At 56.9% G+C, this 24,596-nt stretch overlaps 1 protein-coding gene across 1 annotated transcript; it reads right to left on the bottom strand.

Annotated features, from left to right (window-relative positions):
• Positions 1-1,362: 1,362 nt before the first annotated feature.
• MDFI (MyoD family inhibitor) lies at positions 1,363-15,465 on the bottom strand. The gene is made up of 5 exons (XM_026506956.3): positions 15,391-15,465; positions 15,170-15,256; positions 7,577-7,759; positions 4,387-4,611; positions 1,363-1,619 (listed from the first exon to the last, which is right to left on the bottom strand). The coding sequence occupies exons 2-5, from the start codon at positions 15,243-15,245 to the stop codon at positions 1,363-1,365; spliced, it is 741 nt and encodes a 246-aa protein (XP_026362741.1). The 5' UTR covers positions 15,246-15,256; positions 15,391-15,465.
• Positions 15,466-24,596: the final 9,131 nt, after the last annotated feature.

Genomic DNA, 24,596 nt, shown 5'->3' with positions numbered 1-24,596 from the left:
GTCCTGGAAGCAGTGCCCACCAATTTCTCCACTTTAAGAGGCCTTCCTCAGCCCTGTCTTCTCCTCAGGGTGATCCTGATCCAAACTCGGGACAGTCCCCTCACTCACCCTGGACCGCTCCTGGCTTCCTCCAGGCCCAGGATGGGGTGGGAGGGCTCAGTCCAGCCAGCTCTCCCCACTGTGGGAGCTCCCTCCTGCGATGCCCAGGGCAGCCTTCCCCGCAGATATCAAGAGCGCTGGCCATGGGGCCTCCAAGGCTTCTGCTAGTCCAGCAGATTTTCTTCTTCCTTGGGCCCCTGAATCCCCTGACATTCAGGGGACTGAGGCTGGGCTGAGTGACCTCCACTCAGGCCATACTTGCTTCCCAGCGTGGCCCAGGAGCAAGCCCAGGCTGCAACGGGCCAGAGTTGTCCCCTCCCCGGGCACTGCTCTGCCACCAACATGGGCAGCACCCAAGCCTCTGAGAGCCATCATGTGGAAGGGCTTCCAGAAGCAGGAGTCAGCAGGAGATTAATTAATCAAAACCTGGACACATCTGCTGTTAATTAATTCTATGCCAAGGGTTAACTCTTCCCTCCCTGGGCTCCCCCTCCCTTTGGCGGGAAGAGGGAAATAATGGTGGGGAGTGAATATCCCCTCTTCTTCCTGCCTTGGTGGGGGGGGACATGCAGGGGGGAAGGGACCCCAGAGGGCAGGGAGGCCTCCTCCATCATTTGGGTGTTTTGTGTTGGGGGGGGAGGAGTGTTTGCTTTTGAGACTCGGGGTCCGTGGACACTACTCATGAGTGCTGAGGAGATCTGAGATGGACAAATAACTTTATTTACAGCAACGAATACGACAGACCCACCCTCCATTCCCTCCCTCTCCCCTTCCAGTCTTTTCTATACCGTTCCTGTCCCTCCTGGCCCAGCCCTGCCCTCTGGGGGGCCGCGGGGGGGTCACTGTATGAGTCAGCCCCCACCCCCCAGGGAGGGCCCTGTAAGGAGACTGGGGAAGGGCTTGGCCCAGGGCGGGCTGGGATGTCTCACTTCACATTTTGCTGAGCCTGGGCGGCGGGAGGCGGGCCCCAGCGGCCGTGAGAGGTAGCAAGGCGCACAGCCCGCCGCCCCGCCTCCCGCCGCCCCCGTTCCTGCCCCCCACTTTCACAGTGTTCTGCGGCCCAGGCGGTGGGGCCAGGCTCGGCTCCCTCCTCGGCACCCCCTCCCTCCCCCTCCCCCCTACCTCGTGGGCGCCGCCGCGAGGAGGAGGTGGCGCTGCGGCGGCTCCGCTCCCTCCCCCCTCCCCGGAGCCTCCCCCGGGCCGCGGCGCTAGGGGCGCGAGGGGCGCGAGGGGCGCTGCGGGGGGGGGGGGGGGCGGCGGCGGTCAGGAGGAGAAGCAGAGCCCGCAGCACTCCATGCAGATCTCCAGGCAGTCGGCGGACTCGCAGCAGGCGTCCACGATGCCGCAGTCCAGGTCGCAGGGCAGGTCGCAGTCGGCGCACTCGCCCGAGCTGCAGCAGCAGCAGCAGAGGCACGAGTCCTCGGAGCTGCAGGAGCCGCACGTGGCGCAGTCCAGGACGATGTTGCACAGCGTCAGGAACTCACAGAACAGGCAGGACAGGATGCAGTGGACGCAGCAGTCTGCGGGCACGGGCGGGGCCCAGGGCCGGTGAGAGAGCCAGGGGCGAGAGCCCCAGCCGCCACAGAGGGCTCACTGCCCAGTGCTCCGCTCCCCTCCCGCTGCTCCCCTCCCACTGCTCGGACACATGGGGAATGTGAGGCGCCCAGCTTTCCCGGCTCACGAGCCCAAGGCACAGAGTTACAGGCACCTGGGCACTAAGCTGCAGAGCGAGGGTCTGAGCCTCCAGGGTCTGAGCCCAAGAGGTCTGCTCTTCACCACCCTTAGTCATTTATTTACCAAATCCGCGTCCTAGCACTTCCCGGTTACTCTTTTAAGTGTTTAGGCATGAATGAAATTCATTTAAACTTGCTACAGCTCCCAGAGATGGAGCGGCTCTTAGCCTCACTCTGCAGATGAAGAAACTGAGGCATGCTTCAGAATATACCCAGAATCCTGCCATTCTGCTCATCTCTCACTTGGGCAACTGCAACAGCCTCTCTGGTCGCCTCAGCCCCCACCTTTGACTACCCCTCTCTGTCTACTCCCCACACAGTAGCCCAGAGGGACCCTTGCCAAACTTCAGTCCAGTGCATTCGGCCTGTGCTCAGAACCCTCGGGTGGCTTCCACCTCCCTAGGGTAAGTTCTGGTCTCCTCCCACACTCTGTCCTCGGGGATCACTCTGCGGTGGCCTTCGGGGACCACCCTCTTTAATACTGCAACCCGCCCGACCCCAGCACCCTCAGGCGCTTGCCCTGGCCTGCCCGCCTTTCCCACCTTTCCTGCAGGGGAGGACTTATCACCTGCCATGGCACTACGGGGCTTTCTCCTCCTACTGAAACGGAAGCTCCCCAAGGACAGGCATCTTTGTCCCTTGCAGTCACTGATAGGTTACAAGTCCCCAGAAGGCGCAGGGCTCTGAGGTGCTGAGGAAATAGATGTAAGTGCACGAATGCGCCGGTCTACCCTTGGGCAGCCAGCTGGGGAGTGGTGGAGCTGGGAACCAAACGCAGGCAGGCTGGCTCTGGAGCCCTGTTCTGACCCGCCCTCTGGGCAGCCAGGATGCTGAGCGGATACCCACCCCCAGGGGCTGGGCATGCAGCCGAGCAGCCAGGTTCCCTGGCCAGGTGGGCCCCTGGCACAGGCTGCTGGTCCTGTGGGGGTCTCACACTGCCGTGGAAGGTCTGACTCTCCCACTCCCTTTCTGTGTGGAGGGACTGGGGTCTCCTACAGCTACAACCCCTGCCACCTACCTGCAAACTGCAGGAGGAAGTTCTCTTCAAATGCAAATCCCATGAAGTCACTACCTTGTTTAAAATCCTTCAATGGCTCCCTATTGCCCTCCAGATAAACATTTTTTTTTTTTTGAGAGAGAGAGAGAGAGAGAGAGAGGGAGGGAGCAAGTGCACATGCATGCCTTGAGCGTGTGGGGGTGAGGGGCAGAGGGGGAGAGAGAGAATCTTAAGCGGACTCCACACAAATCACGGAGCTGGAGGCAGGGCTTGATCCCTAGACCTTGAGATCATGACCAGAGCTGAAATCCAGAGTCAGACCCTTAACTGACTCAGCCACCCAGGCGCTGCATGTCTTCCAGATAAAGTCGAAGTCCAGTGCACAGTTTACAAGGTGCCTCCGACCTCCTTGCAGCCCCTGCCTGCTGGGAGTCTCACCTCCCCCCATCCCTCACCTAGAATTTCCTCATCTAGCCGAGCTAGCATTTCGCACTTCTGAGCTAATGCTCCCCTGGCTAGATCCTCCTACTCAGCGCTTAGGCTTGCTCAGACACCTCCGGACCCAGCCCAGACTCCCCTCCCCAGCTTTCTGGGCTGGTGTGGGTGTCCCCTGTGTTTGCATAATCTCCTATGTGTGGCTTTACCTCTGTATTTATCACCCCGGATGGTGATGACCTGTTTGTCTTTCTCATGAGAGCCTTGTGAGGCCAGGGACTGGGTACCCAGTGCATAGCACAGTGCCCGGCTCATAGCACACGCCCAGTACATTTTTAAATGAATGAACATCCCCTTCATAATTAAGACTGTTGGGCAGAATCCGCTCTCTGGGAAGCCGATGAACACGTTACATGCAAATGTGTACACTGAATCCTGTTTGCAGAGGACCAGGCTGGGGTCCCCGAACGTGGACAGGACGCACTTAAAAACTCTGGGGCGAAGGTCAAGCACCACTAAGCTACAGGCAGCCGTCAACCTCGCCGAATTAATGCCCGTTGGGGCGGGGAAGCGGACTGCCCTGGGTGGCTGGGCCGAGGACCCTCGTATTGTGGGAACAGCGGCTGCTGTATCTGGGTTCTCTGCCCTCCCACCACCCTGCACAGCCCTCGCCACACCCCCAAGTAAGTCTCCGATGGTGCCTCATTTTATTCTGCCAGGTGTTCTGCTCTCACTGAACAGGCGGTCCACGCCTTGAGGAAAGTTTTCTTTCCAGAAATGCAGTGACTTATGCTGGCGCGGCCCTGGTGCTTTTATTCCTTGTTACAGCAACTCTGGGAGAGCGTGGACGGGCAGGGGTTGGCCTTGAGAAGGCAGATACGCCTCACTTTCCCCAGCAGGTGTTGTTGGCCAGATTCCCCGGAGCCAGTGTTAAAATCTGGTCTCCTGGGCTCCACCCAAAGGTTCAGACCCCAGAGGCGTGGCGAAGGGATGAGCCTGTGCTTCTAACCCACAGCCCCGTGAAGACTCTGCTGCCGGTCCCTGCTTCGTGCTTGGAGGGGCCTGGCGTGGGAGGGGGAGGCCTCCCTCCGGGAGAGGGGAGAGGGGAGAGGGGGTGCTTACCTTCCTGCGCCTGGAGGGGGATCTGGGAGGCCGTAGATTTCGTGCTGCCCTTGCTCTTCTTGCTGCCCTGGCTGGCGAGAGATGGGTGCGTCTGCAACTTCCGGTGGGCCTTGGGGCCACCCAGGGCACTGCTCCCCGCCCGCCTGGCGCTGCCCAGCTCTGAGGGGTGGCCTGAGCCATTCGCCACTAGTGGGGTACAGCTCAAGGGGTTCCCCTGAGGCTGGCCTAAAGAGATGATGAGAGAGGTTAGTGGGGGTGGGGGACACACAGCCTCCCAGAGCTCTGCCCCAAACCTGCCTGCTTCATTGTTAGATTCGCCACAGGTCACCTAACCGGCCTTGTATTCCGCAGATGGGAAAACTGAGGCCCAGAGAGCAGAACCGACTTGCCCAGAGGCACACAAGGAAATAGTAGAGTTGAGCCTGGCTCATGACCCCCAGGCCAGTGCTCATTCCAGAAGAGACAGAGGTGCAAGGCAACAGGAGGGTCTCAGAGCCCTGGACCCCACCTTCTTACCCACGTGAAATCCATTCTCTTGCTCTTGGGGTCCTGGGGTTCTGGCAAGAGTGGCGGTGGTCAGGGCGGAGGGGTAGGGACTCTTTGGCTGGGGCACAGAGGGACAGCAGTGAAGCAGTTAACCTTCACCTCGGCCCCTGCCAAGCCCCCAGCTGTTTTTGCCCTTGGTGTGCTGGGTGATTTATTGGAAACATGAACGCCCTGGCCCTGGGCTCCAGGGGTGCCTCAGAGCAGCCCCTCTATCTCTTCTCTCCCACCCCAGCTTCCCTGCCCCGTCTGCCTCTGCTGGGTGGCTGGCGGAGTCTCCTAGGGGGCCCTGAGGGTCTGGGTGAGAGGGGAGAGAAGGGAAAAGAGGCCCGTGGTGGGGGATCCCCGAGGCCAGGAACTCCCTGAGTCCCCATCTCAGGCTGAGGGACCAAACTTTGGCTTCATCAGTGGGGTCCAGGGAAGCTGGCCCTGGGGATCCCCCCAAAGCACCCAGTCCCTTTCCTGACCCCAGGTTTGCTCACCTGGAGGTCACGGTTCTGTTTGCAAGAGATGGGCGCAGATGTGTGTGTGTTTGGGTGTGTGTGTGTTTGGGGGAGGGGACTGAGACTGTGACGTGGGCAACTGCAGGCCCCCTTGGCTGCTCAGGGCTGCCGGCTCTTGGGCGGGACCCTCTGTAAAGGCATAAATGTTGGGCACTTCCATCTCCTAGGCACTGGGGTGTGGGTCCCCGACTCCCCCCAGGCCTCTGGGTTTGAGTTACAGGAGGAGGAGGTGTCTGGGGTGGTGGCGGCTGGAGGCTGAGGAGAGGGGGAGGTGGCCTCGGCGCTTGCCCTGACAGAGAGGGCTGGGCCCCTTCTACGACAGGACTGTGGTGACGCCATCACATCATGGAGCACCTTCCGGCCCGCCAGCCACCCTTCCAACCGCATCACACGCTATTCTCTCACGAACCCGCTCAGTTTGTCCCTAGGATGCTATCCACCTTTCACAAACGAGGAAACCGAGTCCCGGAGAAGTACAGGAACTTGTTTAAGGTCCCACAGCTCGAAAGTGTCAGACGTGGGCCCAGCCTGGAGGCCAAGAGCTGGGGCGCAGAGCGCAGAGCAGGGCAGAGGCTGGGAGATGAAGGCCTGGGGACTAAGCTGCTCCTATCGCAGCCATCACTCATCTTGTAACTCATACCGTACACGTTGGGGCTGTTATTAGGCGCCAACAGTGTGCCAAGGGCTTTCTGTAGAGTAGCTTCTTTACGCATCTTGATAGATCTACCCTCGTGGGCCCATCCCACAGATGAAAAAAAACGGAGGCCAAGGTCCCACAGCTAGGAAGTGGAGCAGGGAGGGGATGGAGGCTGCGAGAAAGGAGCCGAGGGCCAGGTGGGGAGTCAGGAGAGCACGGAAGACAGGGCTCTGGAGAAGCTCCGCGCTGGGAGCCTCTGGCCCTGAGGTGTGGCTGGCGCCTGCATCTGGGTAAACAGGGGTAAGGCCACGGGAAGCAGCAGGCCTGAATCATCCTACTCCCACCTCTCGGCCCCACGGCGGGACACCGGCCTGAGTGCTTGGCCAGCTTCCGCGCCCCCTGCCCCGATGCCTAAACATGGGCACAGCGACCGGAGGGCGGGCGTGTGTGGTAAGCTGAGGGCCCTGGGAGGCTCGGGCAGACACAGAGCTTGCCTGTGGCCATAGCCGTGGGGGTGGCCGTGGGGGCTGAGTCACAGAGCAAACACTCGGGCCCATAGACACAGAGGTGTCTGTGCAACTCCCATCCAGGCCCCCTCCTCTGCGGCCACGGCGCTGACCTTTTTCTCTCAGTTCTGCTGGTGGGTGTGTGTAGAGGAGGCTGAGGGCCGTGCGCTAGCAGGATTCAGTAACCCTGACTTCCAGGGAGTCCAGCTCGGCCCCAGATGCCCTGGCCGAAGGCGGCTCCCTGCTCAGCCATGCCAGCTGAGCAGACAGGCCCCGGAAGGAGCACTGGGCCAGGAGACCTGAGTGCCCCAGCTGTGTCCAGGCTGAGTGGTTCTGCGTGCTTCAGTTTCCTCATCTGTAAAATGGACTTGGCACTCGCTGTCCTGCTGCCTCACGACAGGCTAGTTTGAAGTCTGTGAGATCATTCCAGCAAAGAAAGTTGGAAAGTGCAAATGTGTCTATACATTTTGTGGATCTTCTTATTAATTTCAAACGGCCCCGGCCGCCCCTTCCCCTGCTCTTGAGGGTGAGGGGCGAGAGTTCTCTCCCTCCCAGGACCTCCTAGGAGGCCTTGAGCCAAGCCTGGGAATAGGCTCCTTTCTGCTCAGAGTAACTGGGGGCTTCTCTCTTTCCTTTTGACCCTCGATACCCTGAAGGGTGGGGATGCAGCGGACTCTGGCTCGGGGCCCTCAGCACCCCCAGCTCTTTTTTTCCTTTCATATGGCACCACGCCCTCTGCTCTGGAACCATATTGCCTGGAGCCCATCCACCCTCCTCGTGAACTAATATTATATTAATCATTTTGTATGCGGAGGTCTCTTTCCTAGACAGAAAGGATACTGACCGTGTCCTATACCTTTCCGTTGCCCACACTTCAAGGTTCTGGCCCAGTGCTAGACTCCACGGGCACCCACTGTATTTCCGCCAGCCCATAGGGATAGGATTTCCTAGTGTGACCCCCACATGTTACCACTCTCACCTCCCGGCCCCCTAGGACTCACGTGTCACAGCTTCTGTGGGAACATCGAGGTCAGTGCTGTCCAGGGGCTGAGGGGCCCCAGGGCTATTGCCCTGGGGCATGGGGGCTGCCACCTCCTCCAGGGAGCCCTCCTCTAGCGCTGCCTCCGCAGGGTGAGTGGATCCGGTTACTACCTCCAGCCCAGGCAGGAGGGATGGGGTCTGGGCTAGAGAAAAAGCACACGACCAAGGTATATTTTCCCAGTGCCCTCCTGTCTGCACAGCCCCGGTCCCCTTCCCGCAGCCCAGAATGCCAGGAGTCCTCATTCTCGGCCTCTTTGTACCAGCTACCCAGCCCTTTCCCTATCTGGCAACTGTGCCAGGTTCCAACATAGGAAGCTCCCAAAACGCAAGCCAGGAGTGATCAAGGCTGTGTGTGTATATGTGTGTATGAGTGTGCGCACCCGCACACTTGTTGTGTCTGTGTGGTTGTCAGGAAGCGGGGCCGGAGAGGCGAGGTAGAAAGGAACGTGGGGAGAAACATGGCGCAGGAGAGGACACACAGATGGCCAGTGATGGAGGGATAGGGAGAGGCATCCAGAGGGACAGGGAGAGGGAAAGAATCAAAGGGACAGTGAAAGGCAGAAGCAGAGAGAGACATCAGAAGGCAGGACTGGGCACCGAAGGAGGGAGCCCCCAGAAACCCCAGGGACAGACAGCCTGGGACAGGAGGGAGACTCAGCAAAACCAGTGAGGGGGAGGCAGGGAAGGATGGGGACAAAGGCAGGGGCGACAGAGAAGGGAGTGCAGAGCAGGCAGGGAGAGAGAGAGAAAGAGAGAGAGAGAGAGAGACAGCCAGAAGCCAGGTCAGAGAGAGGGGATGACAGTGGGAGAGAGAGAGTCAGAGACCGGGCCTGAGGAGAAGGATGGGCCCGAGGTGGAGAGGCCAGGCAGGAAGAGAGGCAGGGAGCCGGCCCAAGAGGCTGGGAAGAGGCGGACCGCAGCCACATGTAATTACAGTGACCAGCTCGGCCCCTCTGCGCAGGGTGGGCGGAAGGCAGAAATGGAGCCACCTTCAAACCCACAGCTCCTGAGGCAGCAAGACTAGGGCCCCCTGGGCCCAGGGAAAGATTAGGGGGGATGGGAGGTGGGGGAGGGAGGCAGAAAGGGGCCTGAGCTCCCATCCCTCTGTGCCAGCAGGGGTGTAGGAAGGCCTGAGGGTAAGCAGAGAGCAGGGAGGGTGAGTTCAGGGATCATGGGCCAGGGCCAGGCCAGCAATGACAGGGTGTAGGGTGCAGCCCGTGCCTCTCATCAGACCCCCAGTTGTGCAGTCAGGGTAGACAGAGGCTTTGAGAAGTGCCCCCCCACCCCCTGCCATGTTGGGAGCAGGGGAGACATAGAAATGAGAGACTCAGAGGGACACAGAGACCACAAGGGCACAGGCAGACAGAGGAGGAAAAGAAAGGGCAGGAACCCAGAGACTAAACCATCACCACCCGCCTGTGCACACCACACAAAGTGACCAAGACAGGGACACGCCCAGGGCGACTGACAGATAGACAAAGACTAGTGTTGGAAATAGAAACAGACTCAATCACAGAGAACACAGGGCCTACACGCGCTGGCCTTCTCTGAGCTGTCTCCAAGAGAAGCCCGCCAAGACTGGAGGCAGGAGGCCACCGCAGGGGAGCCAGTGAGGGCGGAGCAGGCAGGTCTGGGGGCTGGGAGCAGCCTGGGGGGGGGGGGCATCCAGGGGCTCAGCTGCTCCCCTCCCTGGGCCCTGAGCAATTCTTGTTCCCAAGATCCCTGTCCCCCATGGCCAGGGGGACCAGGCCCCAGGGGACCCAGGTAGGTAGCACAGAGACAGCAGGCCCGATGGACATGCTCACACCTGCGGGGGGGGGGGGGGGGCGGAACCACAGGCCCTTTGCGGAGACAGCAGCCAGAGCAGGAGAGGGGCACAGGGCTCCTGCAAGCTCAGGAGGGCAGCAGAGTCATAGGCTGGGCATCCCTTGCAGTGACCCCAGCTGCTCCGGGAAGGGACAAATCCGTTCTGTCCTGCCCCATACACTCTTTGGGCCAGTTGAGAGCCCCCTCACTCCTGGGTTCATGAGAGAGGAGTCAAATGGCTTTTGGAAGATGGGGGGGGGGGCTGGGACAGGGGGAGCAGGGGAGTCCAGATACACGCAGGGGGGGCGACGCCTGCTGGGTGATGCCTCTCCCAGCCTGAGTTTGGGCTACAACAGCTCAGCCGTGGTTCCTGGGGGCTAACACCAAGCTGGCATGAAGAGGGAGGCTCAGCGCTTGGTCCTAATTCCTAGGAAGGGAGGGGCCTGCCCAGTTCCAGCCTCTGGCCCTAGAAGCACCGTGGTGTGGCCCTGACGGGCAGCGCTGTCTCCCGTGTGGTGTAATGAAGACCAGCGAGGAGCTGGAAGACCCAAGCCCTGGCTTTTACCGGTAACCAACCTGGGCAAGTCACCAGACTCGTGTTCCCTTGTGAGTAAAGGGTGTGTGTGTGGGGTTCCTCCTGCTTATCCCTCAGGGTTTCCAAGAGTAAATGAAATGCTCAGGTCCATGCACCCACCTTCTTCCCTCCCTCCCTGCCTCTCTCCCTCCCTCCCTCCCGCCCTCCCGCCCTTCCCTCCCTCCTCTCCCGCCTCCTCTCCCTCCCTCCCTTCCTTCCTTTCCTCCCCCCTTCCTTCATTCCTTCTTTCCTTCCTCCCTCCCTCCCTGCCCTCCCTGCCTTCCTGTCCTCCCTTTCCTCTCCTCTCCTTTCCTTCCTTTTCGCCTCCCTCCCCCTCCCTCCCTGTGCTGTTTGGTTTAACATTTATTAAGCAGCTATGATGCTCCTGGCAATATGTCAAGTGCTGGGTAGACCAAAATGAGGAAGAGGAGGTCACTGTCTCAGGAGCTGTCTGGGGGGGTGGGGGGCATTCACGTACACCGAGGGGCAAGAGGTACACCAGGGCTGTGGAGCCACAGAAGCTGGGCACTCATCCCAGGGGTGTGCGTGCACGTGCGTTGGGGCGGGGAGGACATTTGCAGAAGAGTAGCAGGAGCCAACACCCTGGGGTAAGCGGCTGCAGCGTGAGTAAGGGAAGCCACAGTGTTTGGCGGTGTTGAGGCTGGGGAGCCTAGAGAACTGGAGCCTCTGGTCGCTTCCCAGGCTCCTTCCTGAGGTCACTGGGATGCACAGGGCTGACACCATTGGTCTTACAGGAGGAACCAGGACCGCAGCTATCTTGGCCCCCCTCTAGGGTAGGGGAGGGATGAAGGCAGGACAGAGGGGTTAGGGAGACTGATCCCCATCTCTGCCCTCCTCCCCCACTGTCGCCACTCTCTGGCAGCCTCTCCTTGTAGGTAACCTATAGGGCTGGTGACCTTGAGGCCAAGGGGGACAAGTAGAGAGCCCAGACCATGTCTCGAGGAGGCCCTACTGCAGGGAACCTGCCGTTCTAGGGTGAGCCTCAGACTTCGGAAAGATATCCGGGAGGAAAGACAATCCAGTCCATTCACCGTGATCTGGAAACACGGAGACACAGGTCTCCTGGAGCCAGGAGGCGACCCGGCAGATGTGACACTGAGGGCAGAGGAGGAACCCGTGCTGAGTGCCCGGAGACACAGAAGCAGAATGAGAAGGCATTAAGAAGTGGTGGGAAGATGGAGCTCTGAACGAGACACAACCCAGAGGGCCCGATGCCGAGAAACAGCTCTCCCTGGAAGCACGCAGAGCAGAAAAGTCAGACAAGTGGAGCACCAGGGCTCAACCATCAAGAGACCAAAAGAGCCTCATATTTCTTCTTGTGACATGAGCCCCTGCTGTTCAGCCACAGAGGGGAGAACATCTCTGTGGAGAAGCTCCCGGAGGAATGTTCAAGAGGGGAGAGATGCAGAGTGGGCTGGAAGGAAGCGGTGGCCAGCACAGCCACACAAAATCTGTGTGGATGTGCAATTCATGTTTGGCATAAAGGTGCCTACCAAAGCCGGCAGGAGGCGGGGGTGGCGCCGGAGTCCCTGGTTAGGGCCCCATCCTCCCGCCCATCTGCCCACCCAGCTGTATCCCTGTTCCTGCTCCGTCTGAGCAGAGGGCCACTTCTGTCTAATGTGCACAGGTGGTCACACATGCCGGTGGCATCTCTGAGCAGAAGCCCCTGCCGCGCAGCTCTTTCTAGGGTCTCTATCTACAAGAGGGGATAGAAAGGCAGCAGCCCCTTATGCCTCAGTACGCTTTCTTCCGTAACACAGGATAGGGATGGAGCCAGTGCCCTGAGTTCTGGAAAGACCTCCCAGGAGGCAGTGGAAACGGGTACTATTTAAATCCATAAGTCTGGGGTGCCCGGGGGGCTCGGTTGGTTAAGCGTCTGCCTTCGGTTCAGGTCATGATCTCTAGGTCCTGGGATTGAGTCCTACATCATCGGACTCCCTGCATAGCAGGGAGTTTGCTTCTCTCTCTCCCTCTCCCTCTGCTCGTGCTCGCTCTCTCACTCTCTCTCTAATAAATAAATAAAATCTTAAAAAAGAAATCCATAAGCCCAGGAGGGAAGGCCGAAAGACTCAAAACTCCAGCAGGAGCCCTGTGGGCTCTTTCTGGCTGCCTGCTGTCCACCAAGGTGAGGGGTGCTCCTGGGCCGAAGAATGGAGGGGACCTCTTCCAGGTGGGATGGGTTCACTCCAAGCCTGGGAAGTGCCCACAGGACCCTCGTTCTGGAGCTCCAATCTCGGGTCACCCAAGCCCAGACCTCCATTGTCTTGTGGACAGTGGATCCAAGCTTCCCTCTTGGAGCGCTGACCGTCTCTGGAGAGAGCCAGGATCGCTGCTCAGAGAGCAGTGACTGGAACCCCACACTCCCATCTCTCCTTGGCCCAGTATTCAAGGCCTCAGGCTATATCTTCAACCTGATGAATGGACAGGGATCCTAGTTCCAGGCAGCCTGACCTCTCCATGGCCCCAGGTCACCACTGGGCCTTCTGACCAATCCCCCCATGCTTACATTGTTCCTCTTGACCAGGTCCTAACCCTCTCCTCTCCCACGCCCCGAATCCAAACTACCATTCAGGGCCCACTCAAGCCAACCGTCCCTCCTTGGAGTGGCCCATCCATTGAGAACTGAGCACCCACTTAGCATTCTCTTATTACTTAGAATTTGGTAGTGAAATCCTAGCACCTCCAGCAGACCGCAGCCCTCCCTAGCTCACTCCCTTGGGGTGGTGTCGGCATTCACCTCTGCACCCCCAGTGGGCACTCAGCAAGTGTCCACTGCTGGGGCGGAGTCCTAGAACTGGGAATGCCCCAGTCAGGGGAAGAAGATAGAATGAGGGGGTGAGGATTAGGGGTGGCACTTGGCTCCAAACCCCAAGGAGGTGAGAATTTGGGCTCACTGGATGCGCACTTGGGACACACCAGTCCCCGTCCTAGCCACCGGGCTGAGGACTGAAGAGGGCCTGAGCTGCCTGGTGAGGCTGGGTCGGGTTGGTTTTATTTTACGTCTGAAGCCTCCAATTCCCCAGGAAATTCAATTTAGAACCAAGAGCAGGAATGTGACGCCTCGGTGCTGGACAGAAATCTGCTGTGGGTTAGGGAGCCAGGCTCTCCAGGGCTCACAGGGGTGGGTGGGGAGGAGGCACTGGAGGGAGCCATGGTGTGGGGGCTTGGCCACCTGTCCCAATCAGAGGTGCCCCAAGTCCCCTCGCACCCAGTCTGCATCCTGGGCAGCTGAGGGCGGGGGTGACTTGCTCCCTGGCTGTTCTGCCAGCCAGGCTCCCAGGGGCAGTGCTCCAGCCTTGCTGTTCTGTCAGCGCTCTGCAGGGAGTGTGGGGGATTCTGGTCTCGGCTTCAGGCGTCTGTGGGGTTTTGGCTGGGTCTCCTGCGGTTTGGGCTTCCTGGGCAGCAGGGCTCATTCTCCCAAGGCGGCAGAGCCAGGCCTCCTCGAGTTATGAAAGCCACATTGTCTGGCCCGGCCCAGGCTGGGGAGGGGGCTCTCTGGGCCTCTGGAGGGCGGGTTGCCTCGAGTTACAGCCTAAGGCTTTACGCTTCCAGGTGGCCCACTCTGCCTCAGCACATTGAGTCCCTCCTCTCCCTGTTGGGACTCAGAACGGGTCACACAGGGCAGGAGATCTTGCAAGGAGGTAGGGTGGGAGAGCAGAGAAAAAGGACAAGCGGAGAAAGCAGGCAGTGCAAAGGGAGAGGGTGGGAGAGGAGAGGCCCAGAAAGTGAGGAGGGGTGAGAGAGGCCAAGAGGGAGAGAGGTTCCCAGACACAGAGAAAGATCCTTCCTGGTCCCGCCCCAACCTCTCTCTCCAGGCTGGAGTCTACTTCTTGGAGGGGCTCATCTCCCAGAAGTCTCTGCTCCAGGGGCCTCACCAAGAGGAGAGAATCTGAGGGCTAGCAGGGATACTCAGCAGAAACATTAGTCCCACGTATGTGCTGGCCCTTGGCCAGCCATCTCCCACTTGTCCTCGCTCTGCTGCAGGAGATGCCCTCCAGCCTGGGCCTGGCTGTGCTGCAGGTAGACCTGGGGAGCTAGGGCCTCTCCAATGGGCACACAGGCATCTATGGGCAGATGTGGAGACGGAGGACGGAGGGGGGAAGGAACTTGTCCAAGGCCATGCAGGGAGTTCGTGTCAGAGGTCCAGCACCAGACCTTCTTATGCTGAGACTCAAAGAGGGGAGAAAGGGAGAGTGGGGGGGGGGGCGGTGAGAGGAAGTCAAAAGAAAAGAGACTAACCTACAGCTGGGACTGAAGTCCCGAAATCCGGGCCTAGACTCCTGCTCTCCACCACGCTGCCCCTGAACAAATCCCAGCTGCTCCTGACTTCTCCCTGGCCCTGCATGCCACTGAGAGCCTCAGCGTTCATGGGCACAGGCGGGAGAAAGGACTGAGAGCCACAGCCCCAGGGCTCCCACCGCATACCCCTCCAAGAGTCACAAAGCCTTCCAGGGTTGGGAGGCTCCTGCAGGAATACCAGAGAGGTTACAGACCCTGTGAATTGGGGCTAGGGGTATTTCACCCCGGCTGTGGGCCCTTGCGCGCGCGCGCGTGTGTGTGTGTGCGTGTGCACGCGAGCGCGCGCGCGCCTGCAGGGTGGGAGCGGCGGGGACAGGCCAGGCCCGGGTGGGGAGGAAGACGAGGGAGACAAGATGGCAAGGAGGGGGAGGGGCCGGGTCCTGGAGCAGTTTTCGGCGGACAAAAGTTTTCGGGAAGCGCTAGGTTCTCGTTGGGTTGGGGGAAGGGAAGGAGAGACTCAGACACCCCAAGCCCCGCCTGAGGCCCCCATAAATATTTACACACTGGGCAGAAACGGTTGGGACACAAATCCCAGACGGACAGACACCGCGGTGTGTGTGTCTGGTGTTGGGAGTGGGGGTAGTTGGAGCCAATTTGGCGCAGACGCCGTCTCCATTCGGCCCTGCCCCCATCACCGCAGCCCTCCACTCTCCTTGGACCGGGTCCCCGACACCCAGATACCCAGTATCCTCACCCCCACCTCCACCCAAGCTCCCCAGAACCGTCTCCCCCGTCTCAGGGAGGAAGAGTGAAAATTAGCAAATCCCCCACCAACTCCCCGAACCTCCCCCCCTCCCCGGCCCGGCCGCCTGCCCCGCTCCGTTCCAGCCTCGCTCTCCATCTGTGGTCCTACCTGGGCCCGGGGCTGCGCTGGGGGCTCCATGGGGCGCTTCGCAGTGAGGGGGGCGCTGACCACTCACCTGGGACATCGGCCCGGGACCTGCAGAAAACAGGGCTCAGCGGGCGGGGCCGACCTTCCCCTCGCGCGAGCAAGGGAGAGGGGGACGCGCAGGGGGTGATCCGGCAGCAGTCGCGCGCCTCCCCCCCTTCCAGCGCGGCCACCGACCAACTTACTCGTGCAAGCTGCGCGCTACTCGCTCGGGCCGCGGGGATCACCACGCGGGGGCTGCCATGCGCGCCTGCGGAGGGCGCCCCAGCCGAGGGGCCGCTAGGCTGCTCGCCTCTCGCCCCGCGCCCCCTCCCCTCTCACTCGCTCCTTTCTCGCATTTCGGCGCCAGCTCGCGCCGCTCGCCCCCTTCCTTCTTCCTTCTCTCCCTCCAGCCCCCTTGCTCCTCCCCCGCTCGCCTCTCCCTTCCCCTCTTCCAGGCCCACCCTCTCCCCGCCCCCTCCTCGCCTTCCCCGTCGCCCCCTCCCCCCCAGGTCCCTTCCCTTCGCCGGGCCTGGCGCTGCCTGGGCCGGACACGTCTGTCCGCGGGGCGCCGCGGCCCGAGCCCCCACAGGAAGCCGACTCCGCGCGTTTCCTCCGCGACCTCGGAGCTGGGCCCAATCTCCCCAAATCTCCGCTAGCCCCTAGGCCCAGCGCCCCGAGGGGCCACCCGAGGAGCTGCGCCTTCGCCTTCTGCCCTAAACTCTGCAAAAGTTTGCAGAAAATCCGGAGAATGAGAGAGAGAAACCTCTCTGACCACAACCACCTCGAGCCAATTGTCTGAATAATTGTGGCCCCAAATCTCGTAGCCCCAAAGATGGGAGTGATCAAGGTCCTCGGGCACCCTTCGCCTACCCCGTCGGTCTCCGCCCAAGGCGGAGGGCTCATAGACCTCGCGCCCACCCCACCAGAAGCTGTCCCGCCGGGAAATCCGGTTAGTGACCATCTAGCCTCACGCGTCCTACTAGCAGCCCCGAGCATCCCTAATCCCCCCAGCCCTGCCAGCTGTGCGTGGGAATTTGTGTGCGAGGACCAACTCTGGAGGCAAAGAGAGGTTCTCCCTTCTTTTGGCTCCAAACCGGAATCCGAGGCCTTCCAAGTTGCGGGTGCTCGGGAAAGAGGAGAGAAGGGGCCCCTCCAAGCAGGGACAGCCCGACGGCACATCTGGAATTGTGAGCTGGGTCCCTCCTCGGGGCCGTGGGGACAGGGAGGAGCCGCCGTCGGGCAGCCCAAGGGAGGCGAGGACCCTCAACGTGACCCCCGGGCCAGGTCCCCGAGAATAGGGGAGGGCTTGGAGCCTGCGGCCCGCCGGCTGGGTCTGGGCGCTCCCGTGGGATGATTCTCAGGTGGGGCCGCCGCTGGGGTGCCAGCGTCTCGGCCACACTTGACCCGGGCCGCCTCGGAGCCGAGTCTGGGCGCCCCACCACGCTGGCCAGCGAGCAATTAGGGAGGCGGCGGCGGGGCCGGCGCCAGGCCAGTTCCCCAAGTCCCGCCTTCCAGCCTGGGCCTGAAGCAGGGGGCTGGGACGCGGGGGGCCAAGTGAGGGACTCGGGGCCTCTCCTTGGCCTCCTTCAGCCCCGGCAGTCGCTACTTACGCAGCACCAAGGCCCCTGCGGCGCCGTCGTGGCCGGGACGGCCGTGGCCCCACGGCGCTCGCCAAGCTCTCGCCACCCGCGACCGCGTCCCTGCGATGAGCCCAGGTGGCTGCGGCCGGAAGGAGGGCTCCCGGGCCGGGAGGCAGCGTCCCGCTCCCCGGGCCGGGCTGCCAGCTGCGGGGCCCTGGCCTGGCGCCCCGGGAGCCAGCTCCGATCTGGCTGCTGTCTGGGAGCTCCGGAGAGCAGAGTGGACTCCCCCTTCCTGGCAAGGGCTGAGTCACCGGGACGCACCCGCGCCCGGGCTTGGCGACTGCTGCATTCTTACCGGCTTACCTGGGCCTGCGGCGCGGGCCTCGCCCTCCTCCAAGGGTGGTGGTGGTGGGGGGAGTTTTCTCCAGGGCAGCCCCCGCCTTCGCTCTCTGTCCTCTCCGGCATACAGGCCCCCCTCCCCAACCACAGACCCTAGCGATGCACCCCTTCTCACTCTCTATCCCCGCCCCTAAACCCCCATCCTTACTGTAAATTGCCTGCTTGAGCTCCAAGTCCTAGGAATCTGGCCCAGTCCTAACTAATATGTTTGGTTTATTGGAAATAGAAAATATGCTTTAAACTGAATCTCACACGGGGGTTTTACAGGTGCGCTCAGTTTGTGAAAATTCAGCAAGGTGAACATTTAGGGTACAGGCACTTTTTTTGTACGCCTATTATGCTTGAATAAAAAGTTTTTAAACAAATCGACATTCCAGGACAGTCCGATGTGATGGCCAGGTGGTGGGCCTCGGCATGGCATGGGACTGCAGTTCACATTCCAGCCCCACCATCCTCATGTTTCCCTGGAGAAGTCTGTTCATCTCTCTGAGCCTCAGGAAGGATGAACATTGCGGCCCTTGGTGTGGAGATCAATCCTTTCACTGTTACCCAGGGCCAGGACTAGGGTAAGGTAAATGGTGCACTTGGCTAGGGCGCAAAATTTAGAAGGGTGCCGACATAAATAACGTTTTAATCCAATATTTTAGTATTTAAAAAATCAGCAAATCACAGCCCTGCCAGACAGCTGTCTATTTTTATAAATAAAGTTTTATCGAAACCAGGGCTGGGGTTAGAGTGAAGCCAGTGAGACAGGATCTTGCAAGTGCAAGCTTAGAGCCTGTGTTGATTTAAAATGTTGGCAATTTGTGCATTGTGGATTTTTTGCAATAATTTTGATTTTTAGACATATTGCAGGAAAATATTGCTTATCTTCATTACTGAGTTTCCTGATGCCCCTTTAAGTTGTGCACCGGAGCAGAGAGCCTTGACCACTCTAGGCCTGAACACCACTCTTCCTGAAGCACCTGGCTAGGACCCCAGGGTAAATGAGCAGAGATTTAAGTTGCCCCTTCCACCTACTCACACACAACACCAGGTAGGCTCTGCTCCCCAGCCCAGGCCTAGCTTTCCTGAGCCCCCCCTGATCAGTTTGGAGTAAAATGCTGAGTCCTTACCATGGCCTCAAGTCTCCCTTAGATGGGTTCTTCCTACCCTTGTGCCCATCTCTCTCATTCATTCCCTTCCAGCCTAGCTGCTTCCTGGGTTTGTTTTTCTACTTGCCTCATGTGCTTGCCGCAGGGCCTTTGCTCTTGCTCTTCTCTCTGCTCAGAATGTGCTTCCCCTAGATCTTCCTATGGCCCCCTTCTTCATTTCCGCATTTCCTCTGCTTACAACACCTTCTCAGAGAGGCCATCCTGGACCCCTCACTGTCCCCTCACCCCACTGTATTCTTCTTCATAGACTTTTCCACCCTGTTTTCTATTACATTTGCTTGTTTATTGGCAGAAGGAAGCTCCAGGAGAGAGGGGACACTGCCTTGTCTGCTGGTGTATTCCCCAGAATTGTGTCTGCCCCAGACAGCTCCGTAGATAGTTCCAGTTTCATAAGAGGCCTGAGGGGGAAAGGGCCTAATGCAAGTCACACAGTGAGTGAGGGGCAAAATCTTACTAAATTCCGGGTTTCCAGACTCCCAAATCAGTGCTCTTTCCAGCCTCCGGGGGGCTTATCCTAATCCGCTCCCCCACCCAGAGCCCTCCAGGCAACGAAGGGTGACAGTGACCCTGCACAGCTCTCCCTTATAGTCCTGCGCACACAGTGCACTCCCAAGCCTGGCCTGGCTCCAGCCCCTGGTGTCCACCCCTTCCCAGTGTCCAGCAGGCGTGCAGGATTCCTCCCGGCTTCCTGTCTCTGGCACAGGGCTGCTCGGGAGCGGGGCGGCTGGGCTGGGTTCCGCAGCTGGACCACAGCTGTGGTCTTTGCCATGCCCGGGAGAATAGGGGACAGGACACGATGGCGCAACCTCCCAGCAGAGGCCTGTGTAGAAGGGGGTGTGTTTGTGTGTGGTGGGGGAGGCTGCTGGATCAGCACTGAGAACCTCCAGCTCCCCTCCCTGAGTCCCTTCTCCTGAAAGAAATGACATGTGACGGAATAAGGGGAGCTCAGCCAGCCCCCGGGCCTGATTCTATCCCTCGCTTCTATTCCTGGTGGTATGTCACATTCAGTAAACCTGAGTTGGGTATGTTCTCTAGGCCAGCCCCTCGCTAGACATTTCTAGATCTGTTGCTTCCTTGAAAATCCACACGGGCTGGATAGTTATCATGCCCATTTTACAGATGAGGAAACTTAGGCCCAGGTAAAGTGACTTGCTCATGGCCACACAACTAGCAGGAGATGTAGCTGGGACTTGTGTCACATTTTCTGAGGCCACGTGCTCATTCCAATTCCTGACCATGGAGGGAACTGTGATATTCTTCCTAAGGTGTCGCCACCCCCAAGCTGCTTGCCGAACATGGAGACAGGGCACTCTGCAACCCATCTCTGTCTCATTGGTACTTGGCGATACCAGGCAGGTAGCAGAGTAGAAATGAGTTGGTTTGGTGTCATGGAACCCCCCACCCCCACCCCCAATCTGCAGCCCAGGTCAGTCACTTCTACCTAGCTATGTGATTTTGGGCAAATCCCTTGAACTTTCTGAGTTGCCCCTTCTGGAAGGAGAGTTCCTACCTCATCCCTGAGCAGGGGCGGGGGGTGGGGTAGAGATTAAATGAGCCCCTGGCATGACTGTCTCTCTGTAAACGTTAACTGTCTTGCCCATACTTCCATCCTCAGTGCTCGCCCCGCAGCAGGTGCGGGGAGCTTCCGACGGCAGCACCGTGTCTGTGGTTCTGAGTATGACGCAGTGCTTCCCAGGCAATAGGCACAGCCAACAGCGCTTTGCATTAATTGGCCAATTCAGTATTCACAGTAGTAAATGTCAATTAATATTAAATACTGATATTTCTCCCATTTCGCAGAGGAGGAAACCAAAACACAGAGAGGTTATGCAACTTGCTCCAGCCCCGCCGCCCTCCATGGGGCGCCATCTTCCCTGGGAGAGAGGAGGTGGCTCAGGACATCCCTGGTCCTCCACCCCCACACAGGACCTCTTCCCCTTCATCCCTGTGGTCATTTAGTTAATTCCGAGCTGTTATGCACATATGAATGTCCTCTTGCAGTGATCTCCAAACTCCTCCTCCTCCTCCTCCTCCTCCTCCTCCTCCTCCTCCTCCTCCTCCTCCTCTTCTTCTTCTTCTTCTTCTTCTTCTTCTTCTTCTTCTTCTTCTCTCTCTCTCTCTCTTTTTTTTTTTTTGGTAATTCAACTTCATAACAATTATAAATAAACCTGTCAAGATTTTCTGGACATGCCAGAATTTGGATTAAAAAAAATACTTTATTTTTTAGAGCAGTTTCAGATTTACAGCAAAATTGAGCACAAAGTACAGGGAGTTCCCATCTACCACATATCACCCAAAGTCCATAGCTCACATGACGGTTCACTCTTGGTGGAGTGCATTCTATGGGTTTGGACAAATGTATAGTGACATATATCCACTGCTATGGTATCAGACAGAGTTGTTTCACTGCTCTAAACCCCCGTGGGCTCCGCCTACTCATCCCTCCTCTCCCCATCCCTGAGCAGCCACTGATCCTTCTCAAGTTTTGCCTTTTCAAGAACGTCATGTAGTTGGGAGCATATAGTTTGCAGACTCTTCAGATTGGCTTCTTTCACTTAGTAATGTGTATGTAATGTTCTTATGTGTCTTTTCATGGCTTGCTAGCTCGTTTCTTTTTAGTATTGAATAACGTTCCATTGTCTGGATGTATCACAGTTTATTTTCCCTGCTCACCTCCTGAACGACATCTTCTTGGTGGCTTCCATGTTTGGGCAATTACGAGTAAAGCCATTATAAACATTCATGTGCAGGTGGACATAAGTTTTCAACTCATTTGGGTAAATACCAAGAACGTGATTGCTGCACCATATGGTAAGAGTATTTTAGTTCTGTAAGAAACTGCCAAAGTTCTTCCAAAGAGGCTGTACCATTTTAAATTCCCACCAGCAATGAATGAGAGTTCCTGTTGCTTCACATCCTCACCAGCATTTGGTGTTTTTAATGTTTTGGATTTTCACCATTCCAATAGGTGTTGGCTGTAGGCATGTCCCAGATGTGCAGTGGTATCTCCTCAATGCTTTCACTTGCACTTCCCTAATGACAAAGGATATGGAGCATCTCTTCATATGCTTGCTTGCCATCTGTAGATCTTTCTCGGTGAGGTGTCTGTTCAGCTCTTTTGCCCATTTTTTGATTGGGTGTTTCATTTTCTTACTGTTGAGTTTAAAGAGCTCTTTGTATTTTGGATAGCAGTCTTTTATCAGACATGCCTTTTGCAAATATTTTCTCCCAGTTTATGGCTTGCCTTCTTAGTCTCTTAGAAGTGTCTTTGGGAGAGCAGAAGTTTTCAGTTGTACTCGTCAATGATTTCTTCCATTGACCCTGCCTTTGGTGTTGTATATAAAAAGTCATCACCAAATGCAAGGTCTTGTAGGTTTTCTCCTACATTATCCTCTAGGAGTTTTATAGTTTCGTGTTTTCATTTAGGTTTATGGTTCATTTTTAGTTAGTTTTTATGAATTGTGTAGAGTCTGCGTCTAGATTCCTTTTTCTGCCTGGGGATGTTCAGTTGCCCTAGCACCGTTTGCTGAAAAGACCGTCTCTGCTCCTTTGTCAAAGATCAGTTGACTATATTTCTGTGGGTCTATTTCTGGCTTCTCTGTTCTGTCCCATTGATCTAGTCGTCTGTGCTTTTACCAGTGCCACACTGTCTTGATCACTAGGATTTTTTCTTAAAGATTTGATTTACTTATCTCAGAGAGAGAGAAAGAACAGAAGCCTGAGTGGGGGGAGGGGCAGAGGGAGAAACAGGTTCCTCACTGAGCAGAGAACCCAACACAGGGCTCCATTGATCCCAGGACCCTGAGATCATGACCTGAGCCAAAGGCAGACGCTTAACCGACTGAACCACCCAGGCGCCCCTTGATCACTGTAGTTTTATAACAAGTCTTGATGTTGGGTAATGTTGGTCTTCCAACTTTATTCTTTTTTAATGTGTTGGCTATTCTAGGTCTTTTGCCTCTCCATAAACAAACTATTTTTAATAGCTTTATTGAGATTTAATTTATATACCATACAATTTACCCCTTTAAAATGTACAATTGAGTGATTTTTGGTATCCTACATCATGAATTGCTTTAAATTTTGGAAAAATATATATAACATCAAAAGTTTTCCACTTTATTTTTAATTGTGCAATTCACTGGCATTTGTTAGTGCAAAACGTTGTGCAAACATCACCACTATCTATTTCCGAAGCTTTTTCATAGCTCCAAGCAGAAATGCTGTAATTCCTAAACTATTGCTCCCTGTGTAGTTTCCCAGCGTGGCCCTGACAAAGCACCAAAGTCTAGGTGGCTTAAAACAACAGAGATTTATTGTCTCCGCAGTTCTGGAGGCGAGGAGTCTGAAATCAAGGTGTCAGCAGAACCACGCTCTCTGACAGCTCACGGCGGGACTCCTCCCTTGCCTCTTCTAGCTTCTGGTGTTTGCTGGCAATCCTTGGAGTCCCTTGGCTTGGAGACACATCACTCCAGTCACATGGCCGCCTTCTTGCTGTCTTCACATCATCCTCCCTCTGTGTCTGTGTGTCTCTGTGTCCGAATGTCCCAGGGCACCAGTCATATTGGATTAGGGCCCGCCCTAATGACCTCCACCTTGTTCAGTCTGCACAGACCCTATTTCTCAATAATGTCACATTCTTGGCACCAAGGGGTGGGACCTCAGCACATCTTTTTTGGGAGACACAATTCAACATGTAATAGTCCCTGTTCCTTCCTTGCCCCTAGCCCCTGAAAGCCTCCTACATACTCTCTTCCTCCTATGAATCTGCTTGGTCTAGATATTTCGTGTAAGTGGAAGACAAGGTTGGTCTTTTTGTGTCTGGTTTCTTCTACTTAGCATAACGTCAAGGTTCACCATGTGGCAGCGTGTGTCGGAGCTTCATTCCTTTTTGTGGCTAATATTCTACTGTATGGATAGACCACATTTTGTTTACCCATCCATTCTTTTTGGATTTGACGGACACTCAGGTTGTTTCTGTCTTCTGGCTGCTATGAATAGTGGGGCAGTGAATGCTGGTATACAAGCCCTTCTGCTTCCTCCAAACTCTGTTGACAGGGCAACTTTTTCAATGTAAACAAATTGAACGCCAATCTCAATATGTGTCTGTTGACTTATAAATGTTATACCTGTGCTATTGTGTTAATATAAAATGTACATGATAAACATCATCAAAGTGGAAAAATAAACAGGGGGGCATCATGTCTGCTGGTTCAGTTGGTGGAGCGTGCAACTCTTGATCTCAGAGTCGTGAGTTCGAGCCCTGAGTGGGGCGTCCCCGCTCTGAGAAAGAAAATCTTAAAAAATAGATAAGTAAACATTTTTAAAAAAGAAAAGCAAAAAGGTGAGACAAAGAGAAAACATGAATGAATCTGGTAGAAATAGAAGTCAATGGAAACAGGTGTTCCTTCTTGAATCCCACTTTGGGGGCAGTGAGGTACTGTTCTTCCTGAAGGAATCTATGTCATTGACAGACTGATCTTAACCTACTGGTTACAGCTTTTCTTGGAACCCATATTCCCTGACAATCTGATGAACACCATGGGCACTCTCTCCCATAAACTCCCCTCAAATAAACACAGCTTTTCCAATACATGCTTGGGAGAGTCATGGACTCCCAGAAAACCTCATTTAAGATTATTTGCCTTAATCTGAAGGACCACTCTGGAGTGGTGGTCCAGGCATCTGCATGGAGTGGAATTTGGAGGTAGGGAGCAAGGATTCTATCCTCCTCTGTGGCCCTGTTCTGAGTTTAGAGGTCTTCGAGAGCAGTCTGACATTATGGAAGAGAGCAAATAAAGCAAAACAAGGGAAAGTAGAGAGAGTGGGATTGAGTCAGATAATCAGAAAACGCTTCTAAATAGCCATGAGAATAAAACAGGTTGGCAGGGGATGAAAGAGGTAGTAGAAGTGAAAGGGGTGTTGAGTGGGGGAGGGGTGTATCCTGGTCCCTGCAGATGCCCATGGTCTCCCGTTGTGGTGGCAGGCGGTCTGGCCTAAAGCAGTCAAGCTGATGGGTGAGACTATGTTAGGGTCCCACTAAGGGGAAAGTCACTGAGAGTTTAGTTTTGGGGTTGGGCTTTCCCTTCTGCTCTGAGCCTTGTAGTAATAAGAAACAGCATTTTCAGGACGCCTGGGTGGCTCAGTAGTTGAGCGTCTGCCTTTGGTGCAGGTCATGACCTCGGGGTCCTAGGATTGAGCCCTGCTTCCTGCTCCGCGGGGAGCCTGCTTCTCCCTCTGCCTGCTGCTCCCTCTGCTTGTGCTCACGCTCTCTCT

Source organism: Ursus arctos, unplaced genomic scaffold (assembly GCF_023065955.2).
Source record: "Ursus arctos isolate Adak ecotype North America unplaced genomic scaffold, UrsArc2.0 scaffold_29, whole genome shotgun sequence".
NCBI lineage: Eukaryota > Metazoa > Chordata > Mammalia > Carnivora > Ursidae > Ursus > Ursus arctos.
The sequence above is the reverse complement of the archived record's forward strand: the minus strand, read 5'-3'. Positions and strand labels throughout refer to the sequence as shown.

Bases quoted from the DNA above. Each gene is read 5' to 3' on its own strand.
- MDFI (XM_026506956.3), bottom strand. From the start codon at position 15,245: ATGTCCCAGGTGAGTGGTCAGCGCCCCCCTCACTGCGAAGCGCCCCAT. The intron at 4,612-7,576 runs GTGAGTCCTAGG...TCATCTCTTTAG, and splicing joins TCCCACAGAAGCTGTGACAC to GCCAGCCTCAGGGGAACCCC. The intron at 1,620-4,386 runs GTAAGCACCCCC...CCGTGCCCGCAG, and splicing joins CCCCCTCCAGGCGCAGGAAG to ACTGCTGCGTCCACTGCATC.